General features: G+C 53.3%; 2 protein-coding genes across 2 annotated transcripts in view; one reads left to right on the top strand and one right to left on the bottom strand.

Annotated features, from left to right (window-relative positions):
- TMEM163 (transmembrane protein 163) overlaps positions 1-12,215 on the top strand; it is a 258,886-nt gene extending 246,671 nt beyond the window's left edge. Inside the window, exons 6-8 of the mRNA XM_043488097.1 lie at positions 1,345-1,456; positions 9,780-9,921; positions 11,234-12,215. Of these exons, the coding sequence (XP_043344032.1) occupies positions 1,345-1,456; positions 9,780-9,921; positions 11,234-11,294 (315 nt within the window). The 3' untranslated portion in view covers positions 11,295-12,215. The remainder of the gene's footprint in view (positions 1-1,344; positions 1,457-9,779; positions 9,922-11,233) is intronic.
- A 976-nt stretch (positions 12,216-13,191) lies between these two features.
- MGAT5 (alpha-1,6-mannosylglycoprotein 6-beta-N-acetylglucosaminyltransferase) overlaps positions 13,192-27,954 on the bottom strand; it is a 387,153-nt gene continuing 372,390 nt past the window's right edge. The window contains exons 16-17 of the mRNA XM_043488382.1: positions 25,857-26,014; positions 13,192-19,122 (exon numbers count right to left, since the gene is read on the bottom strand). Of these exons, the coding sequence (XP_043344317.1) occupies positions 18,924-19,122; positions 25,857-26,014 (357 nt within the window). The 3' untranslated portion in view covers positions 13,192-18,923. The remainder of the gene's footprint in view (positions 19,123-25,856; positions 26,015-27,954) is intronic.

Here is a 27,954-nt window from a genome sequence, read left to right as displayed (position 1 = left end):
TCCAGCGAGGTGAGTTTTCAAATCAGTTTACTCAGGTTTGAACCTGGGGAAGCAGGCTGTCTTCCTAGCTTTCTGTTACTTGGTTATTTGAATAACAAATGCTTAAGGAATTCTGTTCTTTGAGTATATGTGTGTGCATGCTGAGTCGTGTCCACCTCTTTGTGATCCCATGAACTATAGCTCACCAGGCTCCTCTGTCCATGGGATTTTCCAGGCAAGAATACTGGAGTGGGTTGCTATTTCCTTCTCCAGGGATCTTCCTGTCCCAGGGATTGAACTTGCATCCATTGCTTCTCCTGCAGTGGCAGGCAGATTCCTTACCACTGCTCCACTTAGGAAACCCATTCTTCAAGTACATATGCTGCTTTATCAGATTTCCGCTGGCAGTGGCATTTTCATATTGGGGGATCTGGAGCCTGTGTCTCATGGGAGTGGTGCCTGGGAGCCCTAAGCTGAGAGTTTCCATGGGCCCTGCTGTCAGGCAGCAGATACAGGGCTACTCGCTTTTGCATGTGATTCACTCTCTTGCTTCCAAAGGTGAGCTAACAACTTAGAGGAAGTGCTAAGATAACATCAACAGCAAGCTATATTTTTAGATGCCTTGTCCCACCTTGAAGGCTATATTTGAACTTCCAGCTGCTTGTATGAAGTTAAGGAAAGAATATGGCTAGGAGTAGCCATATTGATCAGTCATAATTGACCCTGTGGCAAGTTCAGTTGGCCCTGTTCTCAAGCCGGTGGTCTACTTACATGTTCCCAACTTTGCAATCAGCTGCTTTTTGACTTATCCTTGGAAAACTCTACATAGAAGTTACTGTTGTTAGCACTTTGACCAACTCTGTTATTGATCAATGATTGCCAACCATTTTGGCAGAATAGTGGGAAGGGTAATCTCCTACAGGAAAAGAATCTGTAATGGGTTTCTGAGGTTTCTAAAGATATATAAATCTGGATTATGTGTTTCTGATCATCCTTTCCAGTTTCCAGTGACACAGGTAACTGAGATATAAAAGCAAGCGATATACTCCCACCTGGTGGCAGCATCAGTCACTAAGTGACTCTGCCTCCCCGTGGACTGCAGCCCACCAGGCTCCTCTGTCCACGGGGTTTCCCAGGCAAGGATACTGGAGTGAGTTGCCATGCCATCCTCTAGGGCTTCTTCCCCACCCAGGGATCAAACCCACGTCTCCTGCACTGGTGAGCAGACTCCTTACTGCTGAGCCACCAGGGAAGGTGGAGTGGCAGCATACTCAACTGTTAATTCTGGGAGTGAAGGCCAGTGGTGTGCCGATGATCTGCTCTGACATGAGCTGAGCCACTGAAATCTGGAACTTCCTCTTCTAGGATGACTTCCTGTTCAGCGTCTCCATTTTAAGTGGGATCCTGTGCAGCATCCTGGCTGTGCTGAAGTTCATGCTGGGGAAGGTTCTGACCAGCAGAGCACTCATAACAGACGGTGAGTAAGGCCCGTGTGCCTGGCCTCTGGGGGCTGAGCTCACGGTGAGGGAAGGTGCTGTGTGGGTCACTTTCAGCTGCTCGTCTTGCAGAAGAGTGCAACAGCCTGCAATCTGTTCCCCGCTGTCCTCGCTTCCCCAGACTGTGTCATGATTCTCAGGGTTCCCTATCAGGGCAGATGTTCTGTGTCTGGGAATTGAAGATGCTCATCCTAAAGCACTTCCACCCGGACCTCCTAACAGGGTAACTCAGGGCTTCCCCGCTAATCATAGAGCACAAAGGGCTTCCCAGAGTCTTGTGTTGGTTGTGTATCACTCCAAATAAAAAGTAAGCATCTTCCCTGGATCCTATGACGGTCTGGTGCATGCTCCACACCCATTTCCCCCTTACCTGGGAGCTCAGGTTGCAGTGACTAGGACTTCACTAGGGAAACGAGCCACGTGTACTCTGCTCAAGACCGGAACCAGGTTGACGTGTCCCCCTGTGTCCTGTGGGTCAGGAGGAGCCTCCTGTGTGGCCTTGGGGCTGACAGAGAAGGGTGTGTGAAAGTAGGAAAAGTACTTTTCAGTTTTTGCAAACTAGTGCTGGTGTGTAAACTAGAAACGTGATGAACACAACCTCCCGGCTGTTTTCCTTCTCTTTATCCCGGAGCGTGTGAAGTTTCTGAGGGTCGGGAGCAGAGACGTGCGCCCCTGTGCCCTGGGGTGGGAGGTCACAGGTCCTAGCTGGTGGGCTGGTGGATGTGCCTGCATAAAGTAGAGCAGAGATCGTAGGATTTTTTGTTCCTCGCCTCGGCCACACCACGAGGCTTGTGGCATCTTAGTTCCCTGACCAGCAACTGAACCCAGGTCCCTGGCAGTGAGAGTGTTGAATCCTAACCATAGACCTCCAGGGAATTGCCATGATTTCTTTTTAAAGAACCACTCCCAGCTCCTCAGACTCTCAGAGTTCTCTTCTATGTGAAATATGTGGGTGCAAAAGCCTATGGGTGGCTGCTTTTCCTTAAACATGAGGAACGGGAAGGCGGGCCTGGGGGGAGACTTCACTGGTCAACACAGTGTACATGCTAAGTCACTCCTGTCGTGTCCAGCTTTTTGCGACCCTGTGGGCTGTAGCCTGCCAGGCTCCTCTATCCATGGAATTGTCCAGGTAAGGATACTGGAGTGGGTTGCCATTTCCTCCTCCAAGGGATCCTTGCTACCCAGGGATTGAACCCATGTCTCTTATGTCTCCTGCATTGGCAGGCGGGTTCTTTACCACTACTATCACCTGGGAAGCCCTGCGTTATTCCCGTAAGTCTGTCGTACGTTACACCCTTAAGTCACAGAGTCTGTGCTGATAGAGAACCAGCACTTTCTCTGTTCAGTTGACCACAGCTGAGATGCTGGACCGGAAGCCCCAGCAGTCAGACCATGCTCCCCCAGCTGCCAGGCAGGAAGCCCTGTCCCCTTCCCACCCATGGCCCTGAGGCTTGACCCCCTTCTTCTCAGAATAGTGGGACCTCTCCCATGACAGGCGGCCTTCCTTAATGTTTTGAGAGAAGCCCCTGATAAGTTTGTGTTTTCTAATGAAGTGACTCTGGATCCATAATTTTCACCTACAAAACCATCCAAACACGTAAGTGGTCTTCCCATCTGCCTCCTGAACCCTCAGGAAGGGGTCATTACAAGGAGGAGTGAATAGTTTAAGGGAAAATTGTCCCCCAAACAGGCAAAGCGCAGACAGGCACTCCTCAGGCAGAGGGAACCGAGGTGGGAGGGAGCCTTCGGCCCCGGTAGGGGGTGGGGGCTGCTGTTGTGAGAAAGGGTCGCAGGGTGAGGGTCCCTGCCATGTGGGCAAGGGTGGACCATTCGGTATGCTAGGTCAAGCGCGGGATTTTGGATGTTTTGTTAAATGTTTAAACAGATGAGGTGGTGACATGGTGGATGTTTTTAAATGATCCTTCTGGCCATCAAGGTGGAGAACAGAGCAGAGAAACTTCCAGGAGGGAGAGGTCTCTGGGGAGCCCAGGGGTGGTGGCCTCAGTGGTGAGGGCAGAGGGGTGGGATGTGGGGGAATTGAGGAAATGTCGGTGATGTTTATAAAATGGGCAGAGCTGAGGGACAAACAGGCCGTGGAGGTTGAGGAGAGACAGAGCAAGGCTGTTGCAAAGAGTGGAGGCAGCACCCTCACCCCCAAGCCTGCCCATGAGCCTCGTTGCCTGGGGGTGGGGGGGAGGTTTGGCACACTCTGCAATCCCTCACTTAGTGGGAGTATCAGTAAAATATGCAGCAGTAATTACAGCCTCCTGCTAATTGCATTGTCTGGAATCCTGATTTTCCTCATTCATTGATTAGCAGAACCATCTGTAATTATGTCCTCACTTGGGGAGGTAGGCAGCAGGCTAGGGTTCAGGAGCCCGGCCTGCTATTCATGTTGGCTTGGCCCAGGGCAGGGGAGCAGGCCAAGTGATTTCTCTCCAAGAAGGAAGCAAGTCCAGCAAATTGCTTCTGGTGCCGAGAGGCCAGGCAGGCCTCACCTGTCACCTGGTGAGGCGGCTGGTTCCTAAGCTAGAGTTGTGTGTGAAATGGGTGGGGCCGTGTGTGCACTGGGCCAGGCTGACTCCACCAGATCCGGTGTCCCTGGGTCCTGTCCTTACAGTCAGGAAGCATATCTTCAGGGGAAGGGAGGGAGCAGGGTGCAGGTGGAGTCCAGATTTCCCCATGCTGTGCAGGAAATCGTGTCTAATTGGGTTTTCTTGCTCTGGATATTTAGTGATGTGATAGCATGTGATCATGGCTATCGGGACTAGGCTGAAGCTGGCTTTGTATTATTTAAGACAAAATGATTTTGTTCAGGAAGTTAATCCTACAGATCAGACAGAGGAAGATTGTGGCAAGGTCCCTGGGGGGAGTTCTGAACCCCCGAGGGGCTCCAGGGCTGCCCACAGGACAGCTGGAAACCTCTCTGAGTTCAGGGGCTGGGGCTGACTCTATTCAGAGCCTGTGGTGGTTTTCAAGTACACGAACAACTTTGAATCAGAATTTTCTGCATAAAATCAATATGTGCTTAATTATATAGATGCTTGTCTAGTCGTTAAAGCCAGACCGTTAAAGCCCCTAATCGAGATGGCCTCAGACGTTCTTACGTGTTCCCAGGTGATGACAGCAGTTACTTTTTGCAGCTGCTCCGTTTGTTTTTTTTAATTAATGTATTTTAATTGGAGGCTAATTACTTTACAATATTGTAGTGGTTTTTGCCATGCATTGACATGAATCAGCCATGGGTGTACATGTGTCCCCCATCCTGAACCCCCCTCCCGCCTCCCTCCCCATCCCACCCCTCAGGGTCATCCCAGTGCACCAGCCCTGAGCACCCTGTCTCATGCATCGAACCTGGACTGGCGATCTGTTTCACATATGGTAATATACATGTTTCAGTGATATTCTCTCAAATCATCCCACCGTAGCCTTTTGACAGGGGACATAGGAATGAGCTTATGGGCATGGGAGGTGGGGGTGGGGCCCCGGAGGTGAGGGACTGATGGGGCCCTGTGGGCCTCTTTGGTAAGCTGGGAGGCCTGCGGGGTGGGGCTGTGAGCTTAGGGTCCTTCATGGGGCATGGCTGTCGCTGGGGAGGCTCTAGAATCCTGGAGGATGTGGAAGGGCAGATACAGAATTGTCCCCTGGTCCCGGTGTGCTGGTTCCAGTGTTTCCGCCAGGCTCACAAGAGGTGCAGCTGAAATAAGCCATAACTAAAGGTGGGCGGAGAAGGTCAGATGCTCCTGGAGGGGATGGGTGAAAGAGGTGAAAAGTTCCATCAGCTGTAGGGGCGGGTGGGTCCCCCCACTGTCCTGGGCTGGCTGAGCCCAGTGATTTGGTGGAGCGAGTGGACATCTAGTGGCCATCTGGGGGAACCTCACTCTCTACGCTGAGCTCCAGTGGGCTCGCTGAAGGCTCAGGGGCCACTGTGCCCATGACGAGGGTGGAGAAAAGAGGGGTGTGGGATTCTAGTCTGCCGGGGGCAGCGGCCATCTCCTTCCTGTCTCTGCCTTTCCCTGGCCACCCCTCAAAACAGAACTTCCCCAACTTTGAGGATGCTTGAGAGGTAAACGCCAGCCCAGGTAGCCCCTGGACAGAGTAATGGCTTCTGTGGATGCTCTGTGTGGCTCTCTGTGAGAAGGTGTGGACTCCAGAGACTTTTTTGAAAAGAGGACTGGTCTGATTCTGTGCATGCTTGTGTGGTTAAGTCACTTAAGTCGTGTCTGACTCTTTGTGACCCTACGGACCGTAGCCCCCCAGCCTCCTTTGTCCGTGGAATTCTCCAGGCAAGAATATTGGAGCGGGTTGCATGCCCTTCTCCAGGGGATCTTCCTGACCCAGGGATCTAACTTGTCTCCAGCACTTCCTACATTGGCGGGTGGGTTCTTTACTACTAGCGCCATCTAGAGTCTGATTTCATTTGTTACTAATAAAAAGAAGAAGAGGATTCAAGGGACAGCCAGAGGCAAGAGGGTAAATGCCAGCCTCTTCTGATGGGAGAGGGGAAACACTGGATGATCTTGATGTGTCAGAAGACAGGAGGGAAAGATGACCTTGCCGTTCTCAGAGTGAACCTGCTGCCCCCCATTTGGGGAGACTGGAGGCAGAATGGAGGGTGTGATGTGCAGAGGCCAAAACCAGGGGTGGGTCAGAGAGAGGAAGTTCCAGGTGCCCCACATGCTAGGGGCTGGGAAAGACTCGGCTGGCACCCAGCTTCCCATGAGGTGACAAAAGGCTGGAGGGGCATCAGGTCCATGAGCTGTCTGGAGAACATAGACAGAAGGGAAGCAGAGTCCACTTCCTTATTATCTGGAGGTGAATGAGCCGGGAGGAGTCCCAGAAACTCACAGCACAAGGGCCTGGGCTGCAGCCTCGCCCCGGGCACCCTGAGAAGGGGCACCCAGGCCTCCGCGGCGGGGAGGTGGAAGGCTGAGAGATCTGGCCTTGGGACTCGGTGTGGTGGGACACATCTCGGGTGAAGCTCACGCCAGCTCTGCCCTCCCACTCCCCCCAAGACACCCAGCGGAAGCTCCTTGTCAGACTGGCTATCTACCAAGGAGGCCTCAGTGGGCGAGGGGTGGGAGGCTCATGATGGCGCGGTGGGCAGAGATCCCTGGGTACACACAGCAGGGCAAGAGAGGCCCGCCTGGAACAGCCCTCACCAGCCGCAGGCGCCCAGCAGGTCCGGACTCCTCCACACAGTTCCCTGGACTGGCCTCCGGAGCATGTGGCCCCAGTTGGGGGAAAATGGAGGGGTTCGCCTTTCCTCATCCTTGTCGCCTGCATTGAGGTGGTCTGGGTTGGACAGGTCCACCAGGCGTGAACCTTGTGGAGTGGGGAGGTTGTCTCCATGCAGCCCCCAACCACACCCCGAAGTCCAGGAGTAAGCCCTCTGCCTCCCAAGTGGCTGTCCCCCCGGAGCTCTAGCTGCAGGCTCTGCCTCGGTAGAGAGACCCCAGGGGCCGGGCCGTGGAGGCCTCATCTCTCTTGGGATAGCTCCGCCCGGCGAGTAGGCATCCTCTTAGCAAGACAGGCCCTTCTGTCCATCTGTGAGGTCAGTATGATTCAGCAGTCAGTCGAGGCCCTGAGCAGTGGCAGCCTCCATTCTGGACTCAGAATACAGCAGGAGAGAGACAAAACTCCTATCCATAAGCTCCATTTCTGGTGGGAAAGAGACGGATGTTTGTAAAAGAAAAACGGTAAAAAACAAACAAACAAACAAAAAAAAACCACCATGGGATGAAGAGCCCTGGAAAACAGTGAAGGAGGGGCAAGGACGAGAAGGTAGGAGGGTGTGTCGGGGCTGAGTTCAGGCTGGGGAGGCGGTGGCCTGGGAGACCCCAGGAGGAGGAGTCCACGAGGGTGGTGGTCAAGTCCAGTGTGGCCGGAGCACAGGGGTGAGGAGGTCGGGGGACCTGATGTGGACAAGGCGGGAGGGGCTGGTCACGCACGGCAGGGCTTGTTGACTGTGAAGAGTCTGCACTGGTTCCAGGGTGGGCAGCTTGTCTGCTGGAGGGCCTTGGCTGCTGTCCACTACCACGGTCACTCTGGCTGCTGCGAGGGGAATCATTGTGAGGAGGGAGATGTGGGCAGGAGGGGAAGGGGATGGAGGGGGAAGGAGGGGGGCTTGGGCTGGGGGTGGATGGAGCATTATTCTTGGAGGGAACAGTTGAGAAGAATGACTTGATGGATAGATTAGATTTGCGGGTGAGGAAAGTCCAGGATGGACTCCTAGGGTTGTAGCTTCAGCAGCAAGGTGGATGGGGGCGCTGTTTACAAAGAAGGTGGCTGAAAGGTAAGTTGTTTGGAGGCAGAATGCTTTGTTCTGAACATGTTCAGTTTGAGATGCTTCTGTGTCTGCAGCTGAGGGGGAAGGTCAAGATGAAAGAGAGCAAGGGAGATGCTGGCTTATGGGATGGAGGTGAGAACCTGGGGGGAGAATGTTGATGGAGGAGGACTTCGGGGGACTAAGCCAGGAACTCGGATGGTGGTGACTAGGAGGATCCAGTGAAGGAGAGTGAGAAGGAGCAGCTGGAGGGGGAAGAGAGACAGTGGCAGAGGGCGGTGTCACGTGAGGCTGGAGGGAAGCATTCCCAGGAGGGCGTAAGATGAGCTCGGGGAGGCAGCCATGGCTTGTGACAGCCTTGAGCCATCCATGACCAGGGAGGGCTCAGGGGAGGGGGGGATCTAAGGGTGGGGTAGGGTAAAGAGAATGGGAGGTATGCTGGGGTAGACAGCTCTTCAGGGAGCTTTGCAAAGGGAGGTAGTGAATGGGGGTTGTGTTGGGGGTGGCATGGAGTCAAGGGAGGAGGTGGAAGTTTATCCCAGTGGGAGTGATTCAGGAGAGGAAGAAGAAATTCAAGAACAAAGTCCTTCAGTGAACAGAGACAAAGGCGCTGGTCTGACATAGGAACAGCGGTAACGGGAGAAGCAGCTGAGGATGTGGGGGCACGGGAGAGTGATGCGTTTGGTGTTGGCAGGATGAGGCATTGTGATCTGAACCAATGTGCTCTAAGATGTGCAAGGCCGAGTCCTCAGCTGAGAACTGGAGCAGGGAGGTGATGGAGGTCTGAGGGGAGAGACGCATGTGTGATGCAGACACCAGAGATGACCTTGCAGGCCTCGCTTCATCTGGGTCGCATTGTTGGAGGCAGCCTGTTGAGGTCTACCCCGTGGATCCTGAGAAGGGATTTGGCCTAAGTCATCTTTGCCCTACACTCTTCTTCCTTTCCCCCTGTTCTTCATTTAGAATGCCCCCTAGTGGTATACAGCCGCTACTGAATGCATTGATCTCAATTCTCCCGCTGGAACCCGGAGTTACCGCTTTTGAGTTCAGCAGAAGCTTGGCGCCCTCACACAGGCCGGGCTGCCTGAGAACGGACCAGGGCCTGCTGTTGGAGAGATTCCTGGCCTGCCCGGGCAGTGTGGGCCTGCCTGCGGCTGCTCTTAGGTCTCAGTTACACTGAGGCAGGCAAGGAGCCTTGTGGCTCACAGCACAGTGAGCCTCCGGGAGCCCTTCTAAGCCGTTCCCTCTCGTGTGGCCTTGGAAAACCTACAAGTAGACTGGAAGTGTGATGTCCAAGTTGTAGGGACCCACGGAGGTGACACATGGGGAGGAGATGGTGATTGAGGTGTGCTGTGTCCACTTCTTGTTTGGTTGCTGTTTCTGTAGCTAATTCGAGACTTTGCATGTCCTTCCTGGATAGTGAAAAGCCTCAGGTGACTTAGGGAGACTGTCGGGAAGGGATGTGGGTTCTGGTATCACCCCAGCCTTGCCCCTTTCAATCCATGTAACCCTGGTCAGTTTACTGAACCTCACTCATTCTGTTCAACTTAAGTTTTATTGTTGGTAAAATGGGGGTGATAATCTGACTTCACAGAATTGAGAAGATCCCAATTCTGTACTTGCCCAGCAGACATCAGACAGACATGAGTCCCTGACATTGCATGTGTCCCGTGTGTTCAGCAGGCCTGGTGCCCCACCCCTCTCAAGGCCTGCGTTCTAGCGTGTGAGAGGGAGGCGTTGGGAGCCACACACAGGCTACATCGCTTGAGCACAAGTGCCTGGCAGGGGATGGACACTGATAACGGGGGTGATAACTATCCAGGGGTCTCTGGTGACATCTGAGCGGAGACTTGGCAAGCCACGTAGGTGTCTGAGGTGGTGGCTACCGCTTGCAAAGTGCTTCTGGAACATTCCTTCCAGTGCACGCTCTGGAATGCAGAGGCACACCTGGCATTTGGGGGCTTTTCCTTGTGGCCACACTGGGCACTGGCCTCAGCCTCTCTCTGCTTCCCTTGCAGGGTTTAACTCCCTCGTGGGGGGCGTGATGGGTTTCTCCATCCTTCTGAGTGCAGAGGTGTTCAAGCACAACTCGGCTGTCTGGTACCTGGACGGCAGCATAGGCGTGCTGATTGGCCTCACCATATTCGCCTACGGGGTCAAGTAAGTGCTGCTTCCTCTTTGCCCTCTGGGCGGCCAGGGGTGCTGTATTCCCCACGTCTGATAACTACGTCCTGTCCCTGTGACCCTCCTGCTCCTGGGCGAGGTTGGGGACTGGAAAAGTCCCGAGCTGCCGTCACACATCCTTGTGGCTGGGAGAGAAGGGAGGTAAGTGGTCCTCCCTTTAACTGTTGGTGCCAGAAGATCTGCGCCCCTTCCTTCCTCTATAGTGAGGGTCATGATGATGTACCAGGCAGGCCTGTGTGTTATCCTCACCGACTAGCCCCCTCTGCCACCTGCTGCAGTCAGTGGGGAGGTTGTAGAGGGGGTTAAAGCCCCCAGATTGAGAAAACATTTTATAAAAGGGACTTTGTGCAGAAGGGCTGCGCGTAGAAAAACCCACCCAGGCCTTGGGTTCTAGTCTAGCCCGAGGCCACTCACTGAAGTGCCCTGTAGGCATGCCTGGCTCTGTATCCTGCCTCCAGACTAGAGTCAGCCTCTGAAAGGAAAACAGTTTCTCAAGCTTTTAAATGTTCACACACTTCTCTCTCCCACAAGGATGGCTTTAATAAAAGAGACAGTTAAGTGTTGGTGAGGTTAAGGAGAAATCAAAACTCCATATTCTGTTGGTGGGGATATAAAATTGTTTAGCCATTTCAGGGGTAGGTTAGCAGTTTCTCAAAGTGTTAAACACAGAGCTGCTATTTTGCCTAGCAATTCCACTCCTCTGTACATAATCCAGAGAAATGGAAACACATCTATGTAAAAACTTACAATCGTAGTGACATTATTCACAGTGGGCAAAAAGTAGGAAAAAACTCGTATGCCCAACATACAACCCATATGCGGGTTTTAAAGAACACAAATGTCCATTGATTAAATAAAAGGTGGTAGAGACATAGTGGAGGATTTATTCAGCTAGAAGAAGAATGAAATACTGATTTGTGCCACATGGATGAACTTTGAAAACACACCCAATGGGAGAAGCCAGTAACAGAAGGCTAGATGGTGCATGATTCCAGTTATAGTCAATACCTCGAACAGGCAAATCTTTAGAGAAAGTAGATTACTGGTTGTTGCGGGGAGTGAGGTGGGGAGTGACTGCTAGTGAGTTTTTTTTGGGGGGAGGGTGATGAAAATGTTCTAGAATTAGGTGGTGATGGTTGCACCACCTATGTGTACACCAAAAACCACCAAATCACAGGAATTTTATGGTATGTGAATTGTATTTATAGAAACAAAGCCCCCATCTGTTCCCCAAGCCCAGGGCTGTGGAGGGTCCTTGTTGGGGTGACCGGTCCGCTTCTCCTCGCAGACTCCTCATCGACATGGTGCCCAGGGTGAGGCAGACGCGCCACTACGAGATGTTTGAGTGAAGGTGGCCCGCGTCGGCCGCCCCGCAGCTGCATGAAGACTGTCAGGACCAGGAGACGTTTCCACGCAGGCAGATGGTGCCCATGTTTAACTGAACATCAGCTTCTCTCTCGGAAGGCTTGTGCTCACGGGAACGAGGTCTACCCCGCAGGTCGGACTGCCCTGCTCTCCTCCCACCACCGCTCCCCGCCCAACACCGCAGGACAGCACTCACCGAGTGGGGACCCTCCGTGGGGACCGACCTCGTCCACCTTCTGCTGTAAAACAGGTTCGTGGGGGGAGGGTACACGCCCTTCCGTGGTGCTCCCAGCCTGACACGGATGGTGACTCACCAGGCCCACCTCCTCGGGGCCCCACGGGGGCCGAGTCTCTGGTCTCCTGGCAGATTTTAAGAGAGGACCGTACCCTTTGGTCCCGCACCCCTTTCCAGAACCATCGTGTAGATCACCTCCTAATTTCTATCCGTGTATTTCATTCGTTTCATACTGTTTTACTAATCCTCAATCTAAACACTGGATTTGTTCTAAAGGAGACCGTTCTATTTTTAAAGTACTTAGTGATAGATGTATGAGCTTTGCATGGATCGAACTCAGCCCCAATCCTTTCTTGTACGTTCAGAGCCCAAACATATACGTGTAAACACAGGATCCCTTTTGGAGAGGTGTGAAACTACAGTTTATTTGTAATAAATTATATAATCTATCCATAGATGCATAGATCTATATGCTGTGTGAAGTGGTAATGGTACATCAGTCTTCTCGTGATGGCTTCCTCCTCTGTAAGGAATGAGATGTTCTCGGTTTATGTAGCGTTAGTCGTAGACTCTGTACAAAACGGTCCCCACATGCAACATTCTGTCTCCAGCACTGCTGCTGGTCCCGGCAGCAGTGACCAATAAAGACCTTTTCCTGTTTTGTATGGCATGGGGAGGTGATCGCCAGAGTTGTCACTACTGTGCGCAGGTTTTCTGTCGTGGGTGAAGGACGACTTGTGCCCGGGTAGAGCCCCTGAAGGGCAGGCGGTCTATTCTAAGAGGTCACTGACCTTGGTTCAGTCCGATGCTTTCAAGAGGGCTTTTCTCCAAAGGCATTCTGAAGCATGTTCTAGGGGCTGTTACCATGTCACACACACACAGAAACCAGACACTGTTCTGGTCTGGGAAATACAAGATGCAACAGGTTCCTTTTCTGCAGGTTTTTCTTCCTGCAGTAATGTTTAATGTAGTTCCCACTGTGGAATCTTTGTGTAACATCCCCAAAACTTAAGCACTCAAGTTATGCTCACCTTTCTGGGGACTTGTGTCCTATGTGTCTCCCATGGAGTCTCTGCTCTGGGCAGCGTCCGGGCACTCTGCTGTCTTCAGAGAGGCTGCACCATGGCCCTCCAGCATCACCTACAAGTCCCTGGTGGGAGCATGAACTTGACTTTCCTTGTTCCCAGGGCACGTGCCTAACAGAGTGCTCATGGACCACTGAGCTCTGGGGTCAAGGTGTTCTTTCTGAAGCAGGGAAACGTGGTCCAGGTCTAATAAGCCCGCAGACAGCCTCTTAAGGGCTACTGTACTAGCACATCCTGAAGGATTTTAAACATCCATTGTATCCCCCGGTTATCTTAAAAAAGAAAAGCTTAGGAATCCACTGACAAATTCAGTTCCCCTCTAGGTGAGGACAGCGGGGGAGGAGCACTCCACTATCAGTACTGGTGGATGTGATAGAAGGGAAGAGTCTTACACGGTGAACACTTACCCCTCCCCCAGTTCCTTAAACCTACCTTCCCATCGACGTTTCCAGAAATGTGTCTGCAGGCGGTGAAACCGTGGCCACCAGTGCTGGGGGAGTGGCTGTATTGCACCCCTTGCACCCACCCGGAACCTCCCACCCCACAAATCAAGTCCACCTGTCACACAAGAAAAGTTTATTGAAAAATAAAGTTCTCCCTAGTTTTCTCTACGACAGTGGAAAATGAAGCAGTGCTCTCTACGCCCGTACAGTACATGTGACAGCCACACCTTATTGGCAGAGCCTTGCCTGACTTAACCCGGGTGGACGGTAGAAAACGGCCGTACCAGGAGCTGGCTGAAGACACAGACGCGCATGGCCGTTAGCTTATAGACACTGAGCTTGGGACAGCAACTACGGCAGAAAAGATGTCACCATCTCCTTTGGCATCGGTTGTCCAACCCGCATTTGTTCTGTTCATACCTGGCCGGGACAGGGAGCAAACGCTCCCTAAGTTTGCACGATCTCAGCTTGGGCAGAGGTGGCTGACTGCGCTAGCTTCCTGTCCGGCTGTCCCAGGGAGACGACCTGCAAGTGGTCTGAGCACCCAGGACCACACCCCCCCGCCCCCCGCCGATTCCCCAAACACAGGGCCCTGTGCCCCGCATGAGCACACAGCTGCCCTCTGTCCCTCTGCCCTGCCTCACCAGCTGCGGGGGGGGGGGGGGGGGGCTAGGGGGTCATCTAAAGGCTCCACAAGATCTGGGGAAAGTCGAGGAAATGCTTTGAAGAAGGTGCACGCCAATCTGACATCCACAGACATGTAAGACTGCTGATGGAGCTAAGAGAATGCAGAAGATCTTAAAAAGACACCAACAAATTCCTCCATTTTCCACAAATGCAGTCTATCCAGAATAGCGCCAAAATAGGAGAGGAGATAAAAGCTGAGCCTATCTAGGGAAGTAAGAGGCTGACACCAACCCCGCCCCCGCAAAAAAAAGCCAACTGACATTCAGGTGATTTGGAAAAACATCACTAACCTAGGAGCAGCCTCTTGGAGTTCTGAAGAGCCCTCGCTCTCTCCACAAAACTAACCTTTAATTTGATAGAAACATAACAACTAACCAGCCTGGGAATCTGATTCTCTTGGACTGGACTCTGGAGAAGCCACCCTGGCCAGCAGGGGGCAGCCAAGGGACTTCCCGGGGAATGAGTGCATTCAAGAGGTCATTCCTTTTCCCTTAAATAAAAAAACAGAAACACCTCTATTATTGCATTTCAGAGGAAGATGGGTAACTTTAAGGGAACAGTCTGTCAGAGGATTTAATTTCCAGCTCAAAAAGTTCTGCACACACCCTGGAAGGGTCCAGAAGATGTCAGTGGGGTGGGGTCTGGCATGTGGCCACACTCTTATGTCAAGCTGACTAATTCTTGCAGCCCAGTTCCACCTGGGGCTGAAGTCAGGCATATTTTCAAATCAGTCAGTGCATTCAGGGACACAGTACCATTTTAGCCAGCAGGGTGGACACAGGACTTGGGCATCTTAAACCTGTAATTCCTACAACATTCTATCAACTTGGAGTATCTTCCTGCACCTACAGGAATCAATGATAGGAAGTGAGCTCAGCTCTTTTTTTCCCTCAACTTTTATAAAATGTGAAAAACAACAATATTTAACATTTACTAGGACTTATTATATGCCAGACATTGCTAAACACTGAATCCTCACAAAACCCCTAAGTGCTAAGAAAGCTAGGGTAATTTTTTTTTTTTTTCTGCATCTGACACTAGATAGCTAATTTGGCCTTTTGCCATATAAACTTGGGTTTTCCATTTTTTTGTTAAAGCCAACAAGAAGGAAAAGAACCCACCCTCCGCTTTAGGCAACTCCCACCTTCCTAGAGCAGCCTGTATCTCTTGACATCGGTCCATCTCTTCACATGAAGATGCTCTGCAGCCTAGGGGATGGGCGGGATTAGAATGAAACCAATGTGGAAATGAAAATATTCTTCAATAAATAAAACATTCCAGGCTTGGGAGAGTAACACAACCACAGCCTGTCGTTAATAGAGCTTTTTTTAAAATCAAGAATTGGTGTGGGGTGTGGGGGAGGGTAGGGAGGGTGGTGGGTGTGGGAGAGGGTGGCAATGTCCCAATTATGTATGTATCATCTAGTAGGGAAACCATCCCAGGGAGGGGGTGGCCTGATTGGCCTGGTCTAAAGAGCACTAACCCGCCCATAACAGCACAGTTTCTGCCTAACTGCTCACAATCACAGTTTTACCACCAGTGAGCTGCACTGGGGCACCAAGGGAGCTTACTGGGAGGCTGACGTCTGCCAAGGAAATAAAAACAGGGGGTGCATATTATTTCCCCTTCATCCTGCTAGGGAGATAGAATGATTTGGGGCCAGTGCTTCCAACGAGCCCAGCAGGGCCTGCTTCCCTACACTGCAAGCCCTCACACAGGGTTGGTTCTCTGCCCCCGCCACCCTCCACCAAGCCCCAGGGTGGCACCTGTCAACCATCTGTCTCCAGACAAACCCAGAGACCTGGACAAGCAGCCTGGGAGGGTGAAGGTCAGTCTGGAGGAAGTCAGCCCTCTTCTTGGGGCCCTCGTGGCTGCATGGGGGTGTCTGCGCACATATGCTGTGACCTGGGGAGCTTGGAGGGCATGTCTGGCGTCCAACCTGGGTTGCCCTATCTCACAAGGACAGGTCCTATCTATCTCCAAGCTGGAGGAGTCTGCTAGCTTCCTTCAACAAAACCCGGATTCCAAATACCAACACCAGATTCCAAACACCAATCCCAAAGAAAAGTGAAAAGGCACCTCAGAGAAACAATAAATATCACCAAAGAAAAGATGGCTTAATACTTACAAACATACAGCAAACACAAAGTCAAAAACCCAATCTAAGCAAAAACGCGAAAAGCTTCTCCAATTGTGCATGTGCAAATCAAACTGCATACCAGAAATAAATGAGGTGTTTACTGGCATGAGAAGTGTGTTTTCCCTTTCAGGAATTTTTACTCCTGAAAGTGTTTACATTTCAAAGGAAAGCTTTCTCTCCTTTAATAAATTAAACCTTTTCCCTCAAGTTTTTTAAGAACTTAGGATCACAGTGGAGGAAAAATAAATCCAAACTTTTAGGAAAAAATGTACAAAAAACTTAAAAACCAGGTAAAGAGGTGAGAGATGCTCAGAGCACAGGAAGATGCTAGTCCTGACTGGGGAGATCTCTCCCTGTGGAACTGTCATCAATTACAACGTGGTTCAGGATTCTATCAAGATTGGCACTGGCAAAACCACCCAAGGCTTCTAGCCCACACCCTGAAAGGCGCTGTCTTCTCCCAGAGCAGGCAGGAATCGCAGCCCTTCTTGCACAGGGCAGATGGAGGCCCCACCCTAATGTCCTCTGGGGTCACTGACCAGACTCAGGCCGAGTCTGTGGAGGCCTGGGAACCAGTATACATTTGGTGTTGCCCCCTCTGCCCTCAACAACTGGAGTGTGGGTTTCTTTGCACCAGGAGCAGCAGCCACGTCACCCCACCCCGGGGGCAGAACTCTGGCTTACTCCTGGTCAGTTCTGGGATGGGGGGAGCAAGAAGGATCTTAAGGTGGTGAAGTGCTCCCTGGGCTGCCTGACCGAGGGTCCTGGCGTGGAGGAGGCAGAGTCCCTGAGCCCAGGGGCAGCCGGCAAACGATCCCTGCAGCTTCTGGAACACAAGGCCGGCACAGCGTGTTTCTGAGAACCGGGCTTTCCAGCCTCCTTGCTTTCAGAGTTCCTGGGCTTGTTCTAACGGATCTCTGCCAGATGGGTGAGTCTGGCAAAGCGTGGGAAACTGGCCTCGGCCCGCAGGGTCCCCCTGCTGGTCAAACACGGGCACGCACCTCCTCAGCACCAGAAACGGCCAGAAGGGCCCAGGAGAGGGCAGTGCGGGCCCAGGAACTGCAGGTCTGGGCGCTAACGCGAATTCCCTCTAGGAAGGCTGCAGCCAGGAGGCCCGTCCATAGGAAACGGTTCCCAACAGCAGGGATGGCAGCTGTTTCCTCCCCCGGCAGGAAACTGTCCTCGCAAAGCACTCAGAAGCACACGGGCACTCACAGCCTCTTGCCCAGTTTCCTTTCGACTTCTGCCCTCGTTTCTATGCTCAGCCAGTTTGTGAGGGGTGGGCCCTGGCATCCCTGCTCAGCGCGGAGGTTTCCCCATCAGAATTCTCCCTGGCACAGGTAACTCGGGGGCCACCTATGGGGTGGGGGAGACCCTGGCTGCCCTAACTCCCCCACTCCATTCTCTAAGATCCACTGAGGTTAGTCTAAGGAAAGAAGGCCGGCTGTGCATTTGATATTAATTTTATACCCAGGAAGAAGAATCGAGGAGTGGGTGGAATCTAACCTCCCATCCCTCACAGCCCCACGCTCCTCCTGGGTGGGCCTCAGACTTGAGAATTCTAACCTGAACCTTGCGTCCCAAAGGCCCACCCAGCCACCAGCCGTGTCCAGCTTTTCTGCTCAGCAACCAAGCCACTCAGAATCTTCAGTGAGGGCTGGGTGGCTCACGGGACAGCTTTCAAGGGGGACATTCTGCCAGAGAGAGAAGGGAGCTCACTCTTACCAGCACGGAGATGCCAGGGGCATCACAGGGCACACACACACGCACGCACACACGTGTGCACGCGCAAAGCACTGAAGCACGGCATGGGGGGAGGAGAGTGGGAAGGGCCTGGGGGAACTTGCACAAGAGCAGAGCGCGGGGGCTCCAGGGTTTGGTCCAACCTGCCGACCAGTTCAACACCCTCCTCCCCAGTATTTCTGCCTGGAGTAAAAGCCAGTATCCGATTCCTACCCCTTGCAAACCACACCCACACTCACAGTCAGCAGCCAAGACAGTGCACATTCATCCTGGCCTGCCCTTGCTCCCCCAGCCAACATCCCCTGGACTTCGGTGACATCGGACCGAGTGAATGACACAAGCCCAGCTCAGGTGATGCTACTAGTTCTTAGGGACCAGCTTTGCTCCTGTCCAAATCGCAGTTCAAAGACACCCCTTTCTCAAGGGGGTAAAGAGCACCACCTCCAAGTGCAAGGGTAGCTTGTAATCCTAACCAGAAATGACAGCCAAGCTGTGTGGGGGTGTGTTCCACCTCGGGGGAGGGATGGAACAGACAAAAGGAGCCTGTCACTGCAAAGCAGCCCATCTCTGGCCCCTGCTGGGCTCTCTGGACCACACAGGCATTTCCCCGGACAACCAGGGGGTGCCTATCCCCTGGCCTCTGCCACCTGCTAAGCACAAGGAATTTCTTTTCTTCTGCCACCATCCACTTTGAGGAGCTAGGTAGCCACAGCTGCCCTTAATCCTGCCACCAGCCCCAGAGCGCACTCTGCCCAAAGCAGACAACAGTCATGTTACAGTGAAGAGGGATGGCCAACAGAGGAAAATCAGAGAAGTAGCAAGACGCGCAATCAATCCCTCTTTGCCCTCCCCAGCTCCCCCTCCCTCCCTCCCAAATAAATAAATTAATGGGTTTAGGAATGTTCCCGTAGGAAGTTCTTTCCAACTAGCTTGATTCCTCCTCTGGTTTTGTTTCGTTTAAACGAATATTGAGATTCTCTTTTTTCACCCTGGAGCAGCTGCACAGTCTCCCTACTGTAGCTCCTCCAAAATTAAAGACGAAGTTGTGCCAGGGAGAAGCCAGGTTCCCGGCCTGAGGTTGGCTCTCGTTTTGTTTTGGTGAGAGCTCCGCTGTGATGCTGTAACTGCAGCGGGACCAGTACCAAATCGAGACCTTCCACCAAAACGTTCAGGCTCTGGGGAGAGTCCCTGAATGGCGTCTGCGTCCCCGCCCCATCCTGGTGGGGCTGGAGCCACTGTCTCCCCCCCGCAGAGCGTGGGCGCGGGTGGAATGGCGGCCGCTATAGACAGTCTTTACAGAGAGCCACCTGGCCCTTGATGAAGTCCCGGCAGGGGCAGATCCTCCGGTGGCGGGCGTGGGCGCCGGCACAGCTGAACAGCAGGAGGTCGCCTTGAAACACACAGTGCTTGTTCTTGGGGTCGAAGGAGGGTGCCACGATGTCCTTGGCCAGCTCTGAGCTTTGGCAGTTCACCTCGTACCTGAAGAGGAAGAACGGGTTGGAGAGGCAGGGACCGTCCTCAGCCCTGCCCGCTTCTACCACCCTCCAGTGGGGAAGGCTGTTTGGGGCCCCTGTTGACCACCCTCTGACCCAGCCGTCCTTACCTCTGGGAACCCGGGCTCGAGAAGGGCATGTGAGTGCCTGGATATGCATGTGGTTGCGGTGTGTGTTCAAGGCTGCTTAGGGAAGCACTGTCCATCACAGAGAAGAACTGGAAATAACCTGAAGACTCAGCAAGTGGGGAATGGCTGGGTCCCCTGTGGCTCAGCTGTGTTATCAGAGTCACACGCAGCACTTGACAAGCAGGTAGGAATGCGACCACCAGCAAGAGAGCAAGTAATAACCGGGGGTGCAGTGTATCTACGTGTGTGTGTGTGCGTGCGCGTGTGCACACACAGAGAGAGTGAGTGTGGGAAGGAGAGCGAGGGGGAGAGAAAGAGAGAGAAGAGAGAAAAAGAGGGAGACAGGAAGAGGGGTAGAAAGTAGAGCAGGTACACTAAAGACTGAACAGTGGTTACTTCTGAGAACTGAGACTGGGACAATGATATGCATTATTTAAATGCTTTTTTAGAACATTTTAAAACTATGTCTATTTTTAAAACTAATGCTTAGAGAAGATGTCTGTTATATGACCTTAGTCTCCCGCTGGAGAGCAATCAGATGGTCTCCTGGGCATGGTGTGTCCTGGGGCCTCAATTCATGGGACCTTTGCAGCCGCCTTCCACGATTGTGGCAACAGAATGGCCTACCACCCACCCCGGCCCCCAGCCCCTGAGGGTTCTGGATGCGCAGAGCAGGGACTGAGTCCAGGCCCTGATCCCAAGCCCATGTTCTTCCTCCTCCCCCATCTTCTCCCACCCGTCTGGCTGTGGGCTGCAGACCCCTGGGGTTTTGCTTCCTCAGACTGAAACCCCCACCTGGGGGGCTCAGGAGAACAGTGTTGGCCTCTCATCTCAAAGAAGAGCCATGTAAGTTCTCTTCCTAGCTGGGGTGTTCGGGTCCCACCATCCTGTCCCCCGTTGTCCCACATGCCTGGTGGGGAACAGCTCAGAGAAGGTGGCCAGACAGATCTGGGTTTGCATCCTGGCTTCATCTCTTATGAGCCGTGTGGCCCTGGACCAATGCCTGAGCCTCCCTGTGACTGTTTCCTTTTCTGTGAAATGGGGATAAATAACCCTTGACTCACAGGGAAGGTCACGTGCTTAGTCGCATAGTCATGTCTCACTCTTTGCAATCCTTTGGACTGGAGCCCACCAGGCTCCTCTGTCCATGGGGTTTTTCAGGCAAGAATACTGGAGTGGGTTGCCATTCCCTTCTCCAGATCATCTTCCTGACCCTGGAATTGAACCGGCATCTCCTGTGTTTCCTGCACTGCAGGTGAATTCTTTACCCACTCACAGGGGGAAAGCACGGGGATTAAATTAATGTTTACAGAGCAGCTGGCAGAGTCCAGCTCTGAGTAAGCATTCAATGCATGAGAACTAGCATGATCGCTCCCGCTGGTCGATGCTGGGTGGACTGCCACCTTCTGCCTTCACCCCACACTGTGAATTTACACACATGCCAAGTGTCTCCATTTTGCTTTGTTCACAGAAGTCCTGATTCTTGCTGGCAGGGAGGGGATTCGGGCGGGGAACCTGAGGTTTCCTGCCACTTCTGGAAAGCTTCCAAATGTTGGGAGGAAAGCATCTGACCCCCACCCCCACCCAGTGTTACTCCTGCCCGCTTGTCTTCCTTGGGCCAACTAACTGCCTGGGCCCACCTGCCCCCTTGCCGGCACTAATCTGTGATTTCCAGCGCATCTCCTGGGCTTCTGGTGAGTTCTCCGAGGCTTCCAGCCCAGCTCCTGGCTCTCGGGAGGGCAGCGCCCCCTCCTGTCCTGCTCTTTCAGTCTCCAGGGAGCTCTGTGGCTTCTCTAAGTGGCCTAACACCTCCTGATGTTCAGGGTGCCAGCTGGGAGACGGAAGCACCCAGAGGATTAGGGTCATGGCGAGGGCAAGGAGGTGGGGGCTCCGTGGATTTCCTAAAGGAAACACAAGTCAGAGTCAGGGCCCTCCTGGTCCTGCCTGTTTCCTGGCCAACGCTGAAAGAGGGTCCCCAGAGCCCAGCTGGCCATGAAGTTTCCACATGGAATGTGGCCTTGGGATCCAGATTTGTGCTTATGCTATTGATGTATTTAGGTGAATCACGGCAGCTGCTGTGTCTTAACGCAAGCCATCTGCCTGGCACACCGCTCATCAGGGGTATGAAGTCACCAGAATTCATCTCGGACCCCGTGGCGAGTGGGTGGGACTGTCACAAGCCAGGGAGAAACACGCCTGCTCCTGGCCTCCTGGACTTGGACTCCAGGCCCAGCGTACCAGGGTGTGAGCACATGTGCCCATGGCCACGAGGCTGCAGCAGCAGCCTGTCCGAGGCTGATGTCCAAAGACCACCGCAAAGCGCGGTGGGCGGTCCCCGGAGCCATGGGTGACATGGCCCAGCAAGCTCCCCAAGGGCTCAGCTGGGTGGTGGTGGGGCCGCCCTTGGGTGTGACCCGATCGCTGGCCTGGGGTCTCTGTCCCACAGCCCCGGGCCTGCAGAGAGAACCCTCGAGCATCCTTGCTGAGCTCAGCAGGGGGGGACCTTCCCAATCGCTGGAGCACATCCTCACCCCGACGTGGTCCCTTGCCTCTTCAGGGCGTGTGTGTTGCTGTCCTGCCTCTGTTCCTAGCATGTCTGTCTTGCCCGCACGGGCATACATATACATACATACACACACACACACACACACACACACACACACACTCCTTGTGCTGTTTCCATTCTGCGGCCCCTGGGTGCTCGCCTCTCTCTAACTGCCCTCAACGGCTTCACTCACAGGATGGGAACTGGGGCTTCGGAGGCCCTTCAGCCCTCGCCGGAGAGCTTAGAGCTCTTGAAACAGAAGAAAAAGGCAAGGCCTCCCCATCCCCATGAGGATGCCTATTTCCCAAGAGGACAGAAGCCCCGCATCCCTCTCCACACGCAGACCCATGCGGGATGAAAGGAAGGAAGCCGGGCCCCACCTGCGGGTCTTCTTCCTCCCCTCCCTCCTCCCCCCACTCCACCTTGCTAATCCGAACCCCGTATCCACCAAGTCTCCCCAGGCTCACTAGTCACCACTCTGAAGCACTGAGGCACCACAGTGCTCACAAGCCAGGCTTCGTGGCTTAGAATTCCTCTTCAAAAAAAAAAAAAAAAAAAAACCACCCCAAACTCAATAAATTAATATTTTAGAGGATACAACTTGTAAAGGTAGCAACATTACAAAGAAGATCTTCCACTAAGGTGTTTCTGTTTCTGGGGGTGAGGTGCTCCCTCCGGACCCCATCAGCATGGACTCCGGCTCTTTCTAGGACCTCTGTCCTCTGACCTCTCAGGGGTGGTCTGGGTCAACTCAGGCTGCACCTGAATCACGCATGCTTTGTGCACAGGGCTTTGTGGTCACCCCTCCATCACTCCCAGAGCCCCGCCTGAGCAGGAGCTCCAAGACCAGCTGCCTGACTCCCCAAGTCAAGACGACAGCATGGGACACTTGACACCTGTCATATCAAGTCACACCGCGTGGCGAGGACAGGCCGGGGACACCCGGAGACGGAGAGGAGCTTCCACTCAGAGCCAGGCCCCAAGCTGGAGGAGAAACGGCAGCCTGGGCTCGGAGGAGCCGCTCACCGCTGAGTGGCCATGAGTATGGATCAGCCGGGACGCCGCGCTGGGGAGACACTCGGCAGACTTGCCAGAGCGCTGTGACGTTATCAGTATTTACCAATGCAGAAACGAAGGTGTTCAATAGGGCTCTCATGTTCAGAAAATTAATTTCAGGTGGCTCTGTTGCAAAATTAGCATGTGCAGCAGCCTCCTAGGGAGAAAACCCACAGATCTTCAAGGGGCTAGGTGGTCGGGGGCTGCTGAGTCATGCCTCGGCAAAGGGCCTGACCCGGGGTAGCCCCTCACCCAGGCCTTCTGCTGCCCTGGGTTCGGCCTGGTGCACGGGATTGCTGGTGGGGGGCGGGGTGGGCTTTGGGGGGGCGGGCACTGGCTTTTCTGGTCACAGCCCAGCGACTTCAGGCCTGCTCCATGGCCCACGCTCCCGGAGGGCAGGACTGTGCTGCGCACAGGCTCACCATCACTGCGGCTGTCCCCATTCCACAGGCGGGAAGACTGACAGAACAGAGGAAACGGGTCCACTGGCTCCCTTTCCGGTTCCCCTGCAGGCTTGGCGGGGCCCTGGGCTCTCTGAGCCGGGCCCTGACTCTCCTGGAGCCCTGCCCCCGGCCTGGCCAGGAAGGCCCATGCCTCTGAGCCGTCCCATCAGGGTTCCCTCCTCCAGAGGCAGGCGGGGCTACCTCTGCACGTGGACATTTGACGGTCTGTCCCTAGTGACGCCAGACTTCCTAACAGAGGGAGACACTCAGGGTTCTCAGGAAGCCACCTTCGTACAGGAGTGGCCTGCAACAGGGGTGAGTGGGAAGCTCCTCCTGCACTTAGAATTGGGGACACGTGCTCTGGAGGTAGAAGCTTCTAGCACCACAGACATCAGACCAGCGCTGCCTCTCACATGGCGTCACCGGCTGCAAAGCAGGATGTCGACCCACTCTGCTGGTCTGGCCTCTATTCTGCTGGTGGAATTGAGGCCACCTCTGATCCTGGTCTTCATGTTAAAAAAGAAAAACGAGAAAAAATAGCATCCCCCGAGTCCCTACTCAGGAAAGGAGCCCTGCAGGCAAGATGCTAGAGATCACGTTTCCTCTCTGAAAAGGGTTTTACACCTTATTACTTGAGGTGAGCATAATAAGGCTTACAGGCAGGGCCAGGCCAGCTCAGACCACTGTGCCCAGATAGATGCAGTGGCCAACTGTGCTCTTAACAGGGCGCGAAGCCAGAATGGAGACCTGTGAGCCTGGAGCCCCGAGTCCACTCTGTTCCTAAGACTGGGGCAGGGGCTTCCCTGGTGACTCAGGTGGTAAAGAATCCCCCTGCCATTGCAGAAGACACAGGTTCGATCCCTGGCTGGGTAGGAACCCACATGCAAGCCCTTGTACCACAACGACTGCATCTGTGCTCCAGAGCCCGGAAGCTACCAACTACTGAGCCCATGTGCCTCGGAGCAACTAAGCCCAGGCTCCACAGCTGCTGAAGCCCGAGTGCCTGGAGCCCATGCTCCACAACAAGAGAAGTCACTGCGATGAGAAGCCCGTGCACCATAACTAGAGACTTGTCCTCGCTCGCTGCAACTAGAGAAAATCCTGTGCAGCAAGAAAGACCCAGCACAGCCAATAAATAAGTTAAAAAAAAAAAAAAAGACTGGGACCTAACTACTGCTCTGCAGAACATCTGGGGTTGGGAGAACAAGTCCCCTCGGGGAAAACACCACATTAGAGCTATTAAGGTTGGGAGGGAGGTGACAGGTAATTAACTAGGTTGTGGCCCAGTGAGTGAAAGTCACTCAGTCGTGTCCAGCTCTTTTCGACCCCACGGACCATACGGTCCATGGAATTCTCCAGGCCAGAATACTGGAGTGGGTAGCCTTTCCCCTCTTCAGGGGATCTTCCCAACCCGGGATCGAACCCACATCTCCCTCATTACAGGTGGAATCTTTACCAGCTGAGTCACAAGCCCAGGGTGGGTGCGATAAATATCGAGGCACAAATTTAGCCCTGACTGAGGTCATGAGTCAGAGGCCAGAAGAAACCTCACATGAAAATTTGGAAAATGCAAACACCAAACTCAAAATGCCACCACAAGAGGAAATGAACGGTGTTAAAGAAAGTAAATGGTTCCCTGGTAGCTAAGTGGTAAAGAACCCGCCTGCCAATGCAGGAGACGTGGGCTCATTCCCTGGGTCTGGAAGATGCCCTGGAGAAGGCAACCCACTCCAGTATTCTTGCATGGAGAATCCTATGCACAGAGGAGCCTGGCAGGCTATAGACCACGGGATTGCAGAGTTGAAAATGACTTATCAACTAAACAACAACAACTGTAAGTAACACAAGCAGCACAAGGGAAGCAATGCCGGCGAGAGAGAAGACCCCACTGGGCGACTCTGGGCTGTAATTCCAGTGCTGTGCCCGCCACCCTGCTTGGGGACCCTCAGGGACCTAGCAGTGCAGGCTCATAGCCGCTGGGATGCACTCACTCCAAAACAGCTGAAATAAAGTACAAAGGGGACGGGGCTTCAGGAGGGCAGGGCGGCAGTGGATTTGCTGTGGGCAGTTCTGTGCCAGCTCCTTGCCCACATTTTTCATTCCTCCCTGACTCCAGGGTTGAAGACTGTCACTCTGCTAGATGCCATCTGGGGACCAGGGTTCAGCCTGGGACCTCAGGAGCGGGTCCGTCCATGCTTGCGGTTCTGGGCCCATCTTGGCTGTTATGCTTCTTGGGTACGAATTAGCTAACTGACACCTCCTACCATCTCCAAGCCCAGACTTGGCATTATTTATGCACATACAACACCCCCATTTGAATTCTAAATGTATCAGCAGGCCCGGTGACCTCATCTACCTAACAGTAAAAATGCTAGGCCAACTTTCTCTGGGTAGGGGGAGACGTGGTGTGACCCGCTCCTTCTCCACAATTTATTCCAACAGCCCCTGAACCTAGAGCCTAGAAACGCAAACTTCATCCCTGTCAACCCAACTCTAAGCCCGAGGTGAGCGGGAGGCGGGGCCGCCCCTCCTGCGCTCTGGCACTTACTTCAGCAGGTCCTTGTCCTTGTTGAGATGCTGGAAGAAGGACGGCTCACAGATGAGCTGGTTCTCCTGACAGACTTGCTTGCAGGACTGCCCGGGCTCGGCAAATTTTACCTGCAGGGCACTCAGGGGCGGCCACATCACTTGCCCGTGGCAGAAGTCCTAGAAGGACAATGAAACTGTCAGGCAAGGGACCAGGGATGCAGGTGGGGGATTCCCCAGTCTGCCAACCAGTCCCAACAAGCTGGGGCACCGGCTGTGTGAGAGTGGAGACGGGCAGTGGATGGGAGCCAGACAGACTCAGGTTGGGATCTCAGCTAGAACAGGCCTTGGCCTTGCCACCTCTACTCACCAGCTTCCTATGCCCAGCACCGTGCCTGCCAGTAACGGGCTATCCCTTCATGTCCACGATGATACAGTTGAGCTATTTAAAGTCTCCGCCCTCGAAGGCCCATCTCCAGGCCCACGTTCACCAGCTGTTCCTTTCCCTCCGCCCTAATTCCTAAGACATTTTCAGTGACTACCTAATCTGACACAGAATTTAACAACGGTTACCTAATATAACACTGTTCTGTGAGTGCTAGTTTCAACTCAGGGAAGCAAAAGAGGTCTGTAGGTCTCTGGAATAGAACCTATCGTGGGGACGTGGTCTTGATAGAAGCTCAGTTGGTTGAAACAAGTATAACAGAAATTCAATCGCTAGAGAAGCTGTCTGAGGACGTGTGATAGGAGGTGAAGTAACCTGGTCCCCCCTGAGAGGAGAGGCGCCCGGAGGCAGGGAAGGTGGGGGTGTGCTCAGGATGGGGCTGGTCGGTCATTCCTGGGATCTACTGGGAGCGGAGGAAACGCACACGTCCAAGGGAGTCACGGGCAGGGAGGACCAGGAGGAAACTGCAGCAGGGGTGAGCTGAGCGGTGAGGAGAGAGGTGAACTGGGACCAGGGGTAGGGCAGGTGAGGAGCGGGGACTCTCCCCGACCTGGGACCCCAGCTTTCCTCTCAGCCATGCCAGGAGCAAGTCTGAACAGGTACCCCAGGGGTGGGAACTCAGGTACCACTGACACCCAGAGCCCGCTCTGCTTAAACGTTGCTGATGGAACCCTAGTCAAAGCCCTCCAAATCCCTGAGCCATCCAACCTGCAAAAGACAAGTCATGTTTGCTTAACTTCTTTTGGGGTGGGCTAGCCCTTGGGGTGCCCAGTGACGGCTAGGATCCTGAGCTCTCAACTCTACTTGGAGGAATTCACCCCAGACATACGGGACACATGGGGCAAAGAAACCTACTCAGGACACAGGGAAACGTAAGCAATGTTGTTGAGAGGAGAAGTGGAAGATTTGAAACAAACTAAAGGTTGTATATAAACAGGTTGTGTTTAAACACCGAGAGCCAGACATCCTGGAGTGTGAAGTCAAGTGGGCCTTAGGAAGCATCACTGTGAACAAAGCTTGTGGAGGTGATGGAATTCCAGCTGAGTTATTTCAAATCCTAAAAGATGCTGCTGCTAAAGTGCTACACTCAATATGCCAGCAAATTTGGAAAGCTCAGCAGTGGCTACAGGACAGGAAAAGGTCAGTTTTCACTCCAATCCCAAAGAAAGGCAATGCAAAAGAATGTTCAAACTATCACACAATTGCACTCATCTCACACACTAGCAAAGTAATGCTCAAAATTCTCCAAGTTAGGCTTCAAAAGTATGTGAACCAAGAATTTCCACATGTTCAAGCTTGATTTAGAAAAAGGTAGAGGAACCAGAGATCAAATGGCCAACATCCATTGCATCATAGAAAAAGCAAGAGAATTCCAGAAAAATATCTACTTCTGCTTCATTGACTAAGCCAAAGCCTTTGACAGTGTGGATCACAACAAACTATGGAAAATTCTTAAAGAGATGGGAATTCCAGACCACTTTACCTGCCTCCTGAGAAACCTGTATGCAGGTCAAGAAGCAACAGTTAGAACCAGACATGGAACAATGGACTGATTCCAAATCAGGAAAGGAGTATGTCAAGGCTGTATACTGTCACCCTACTTATTTAACTTATAAGCAGAGGACATCATGCGAAATGCCAGGCTGGATGCAGGACAAGCTGGAATTAAGATTAC

Source organism: Cervus canadensis, chromosome 15 (genome assembly GCF_019320065.1).
Source record: "Cervus canadensis isolate Bull #8, Minnesota chromosome 15, ASM1932006v1, whole genome shotgun sequence".
Lineage (NCBI taxonomy): Eukaryota > Metazoa > Chordata > Mammalia > Artiodactyla > Cervidae > Cervus > Cervus canadensis.
This window is presented reverse-complemented; position numbering and strand designations above follow the sequence as displayed.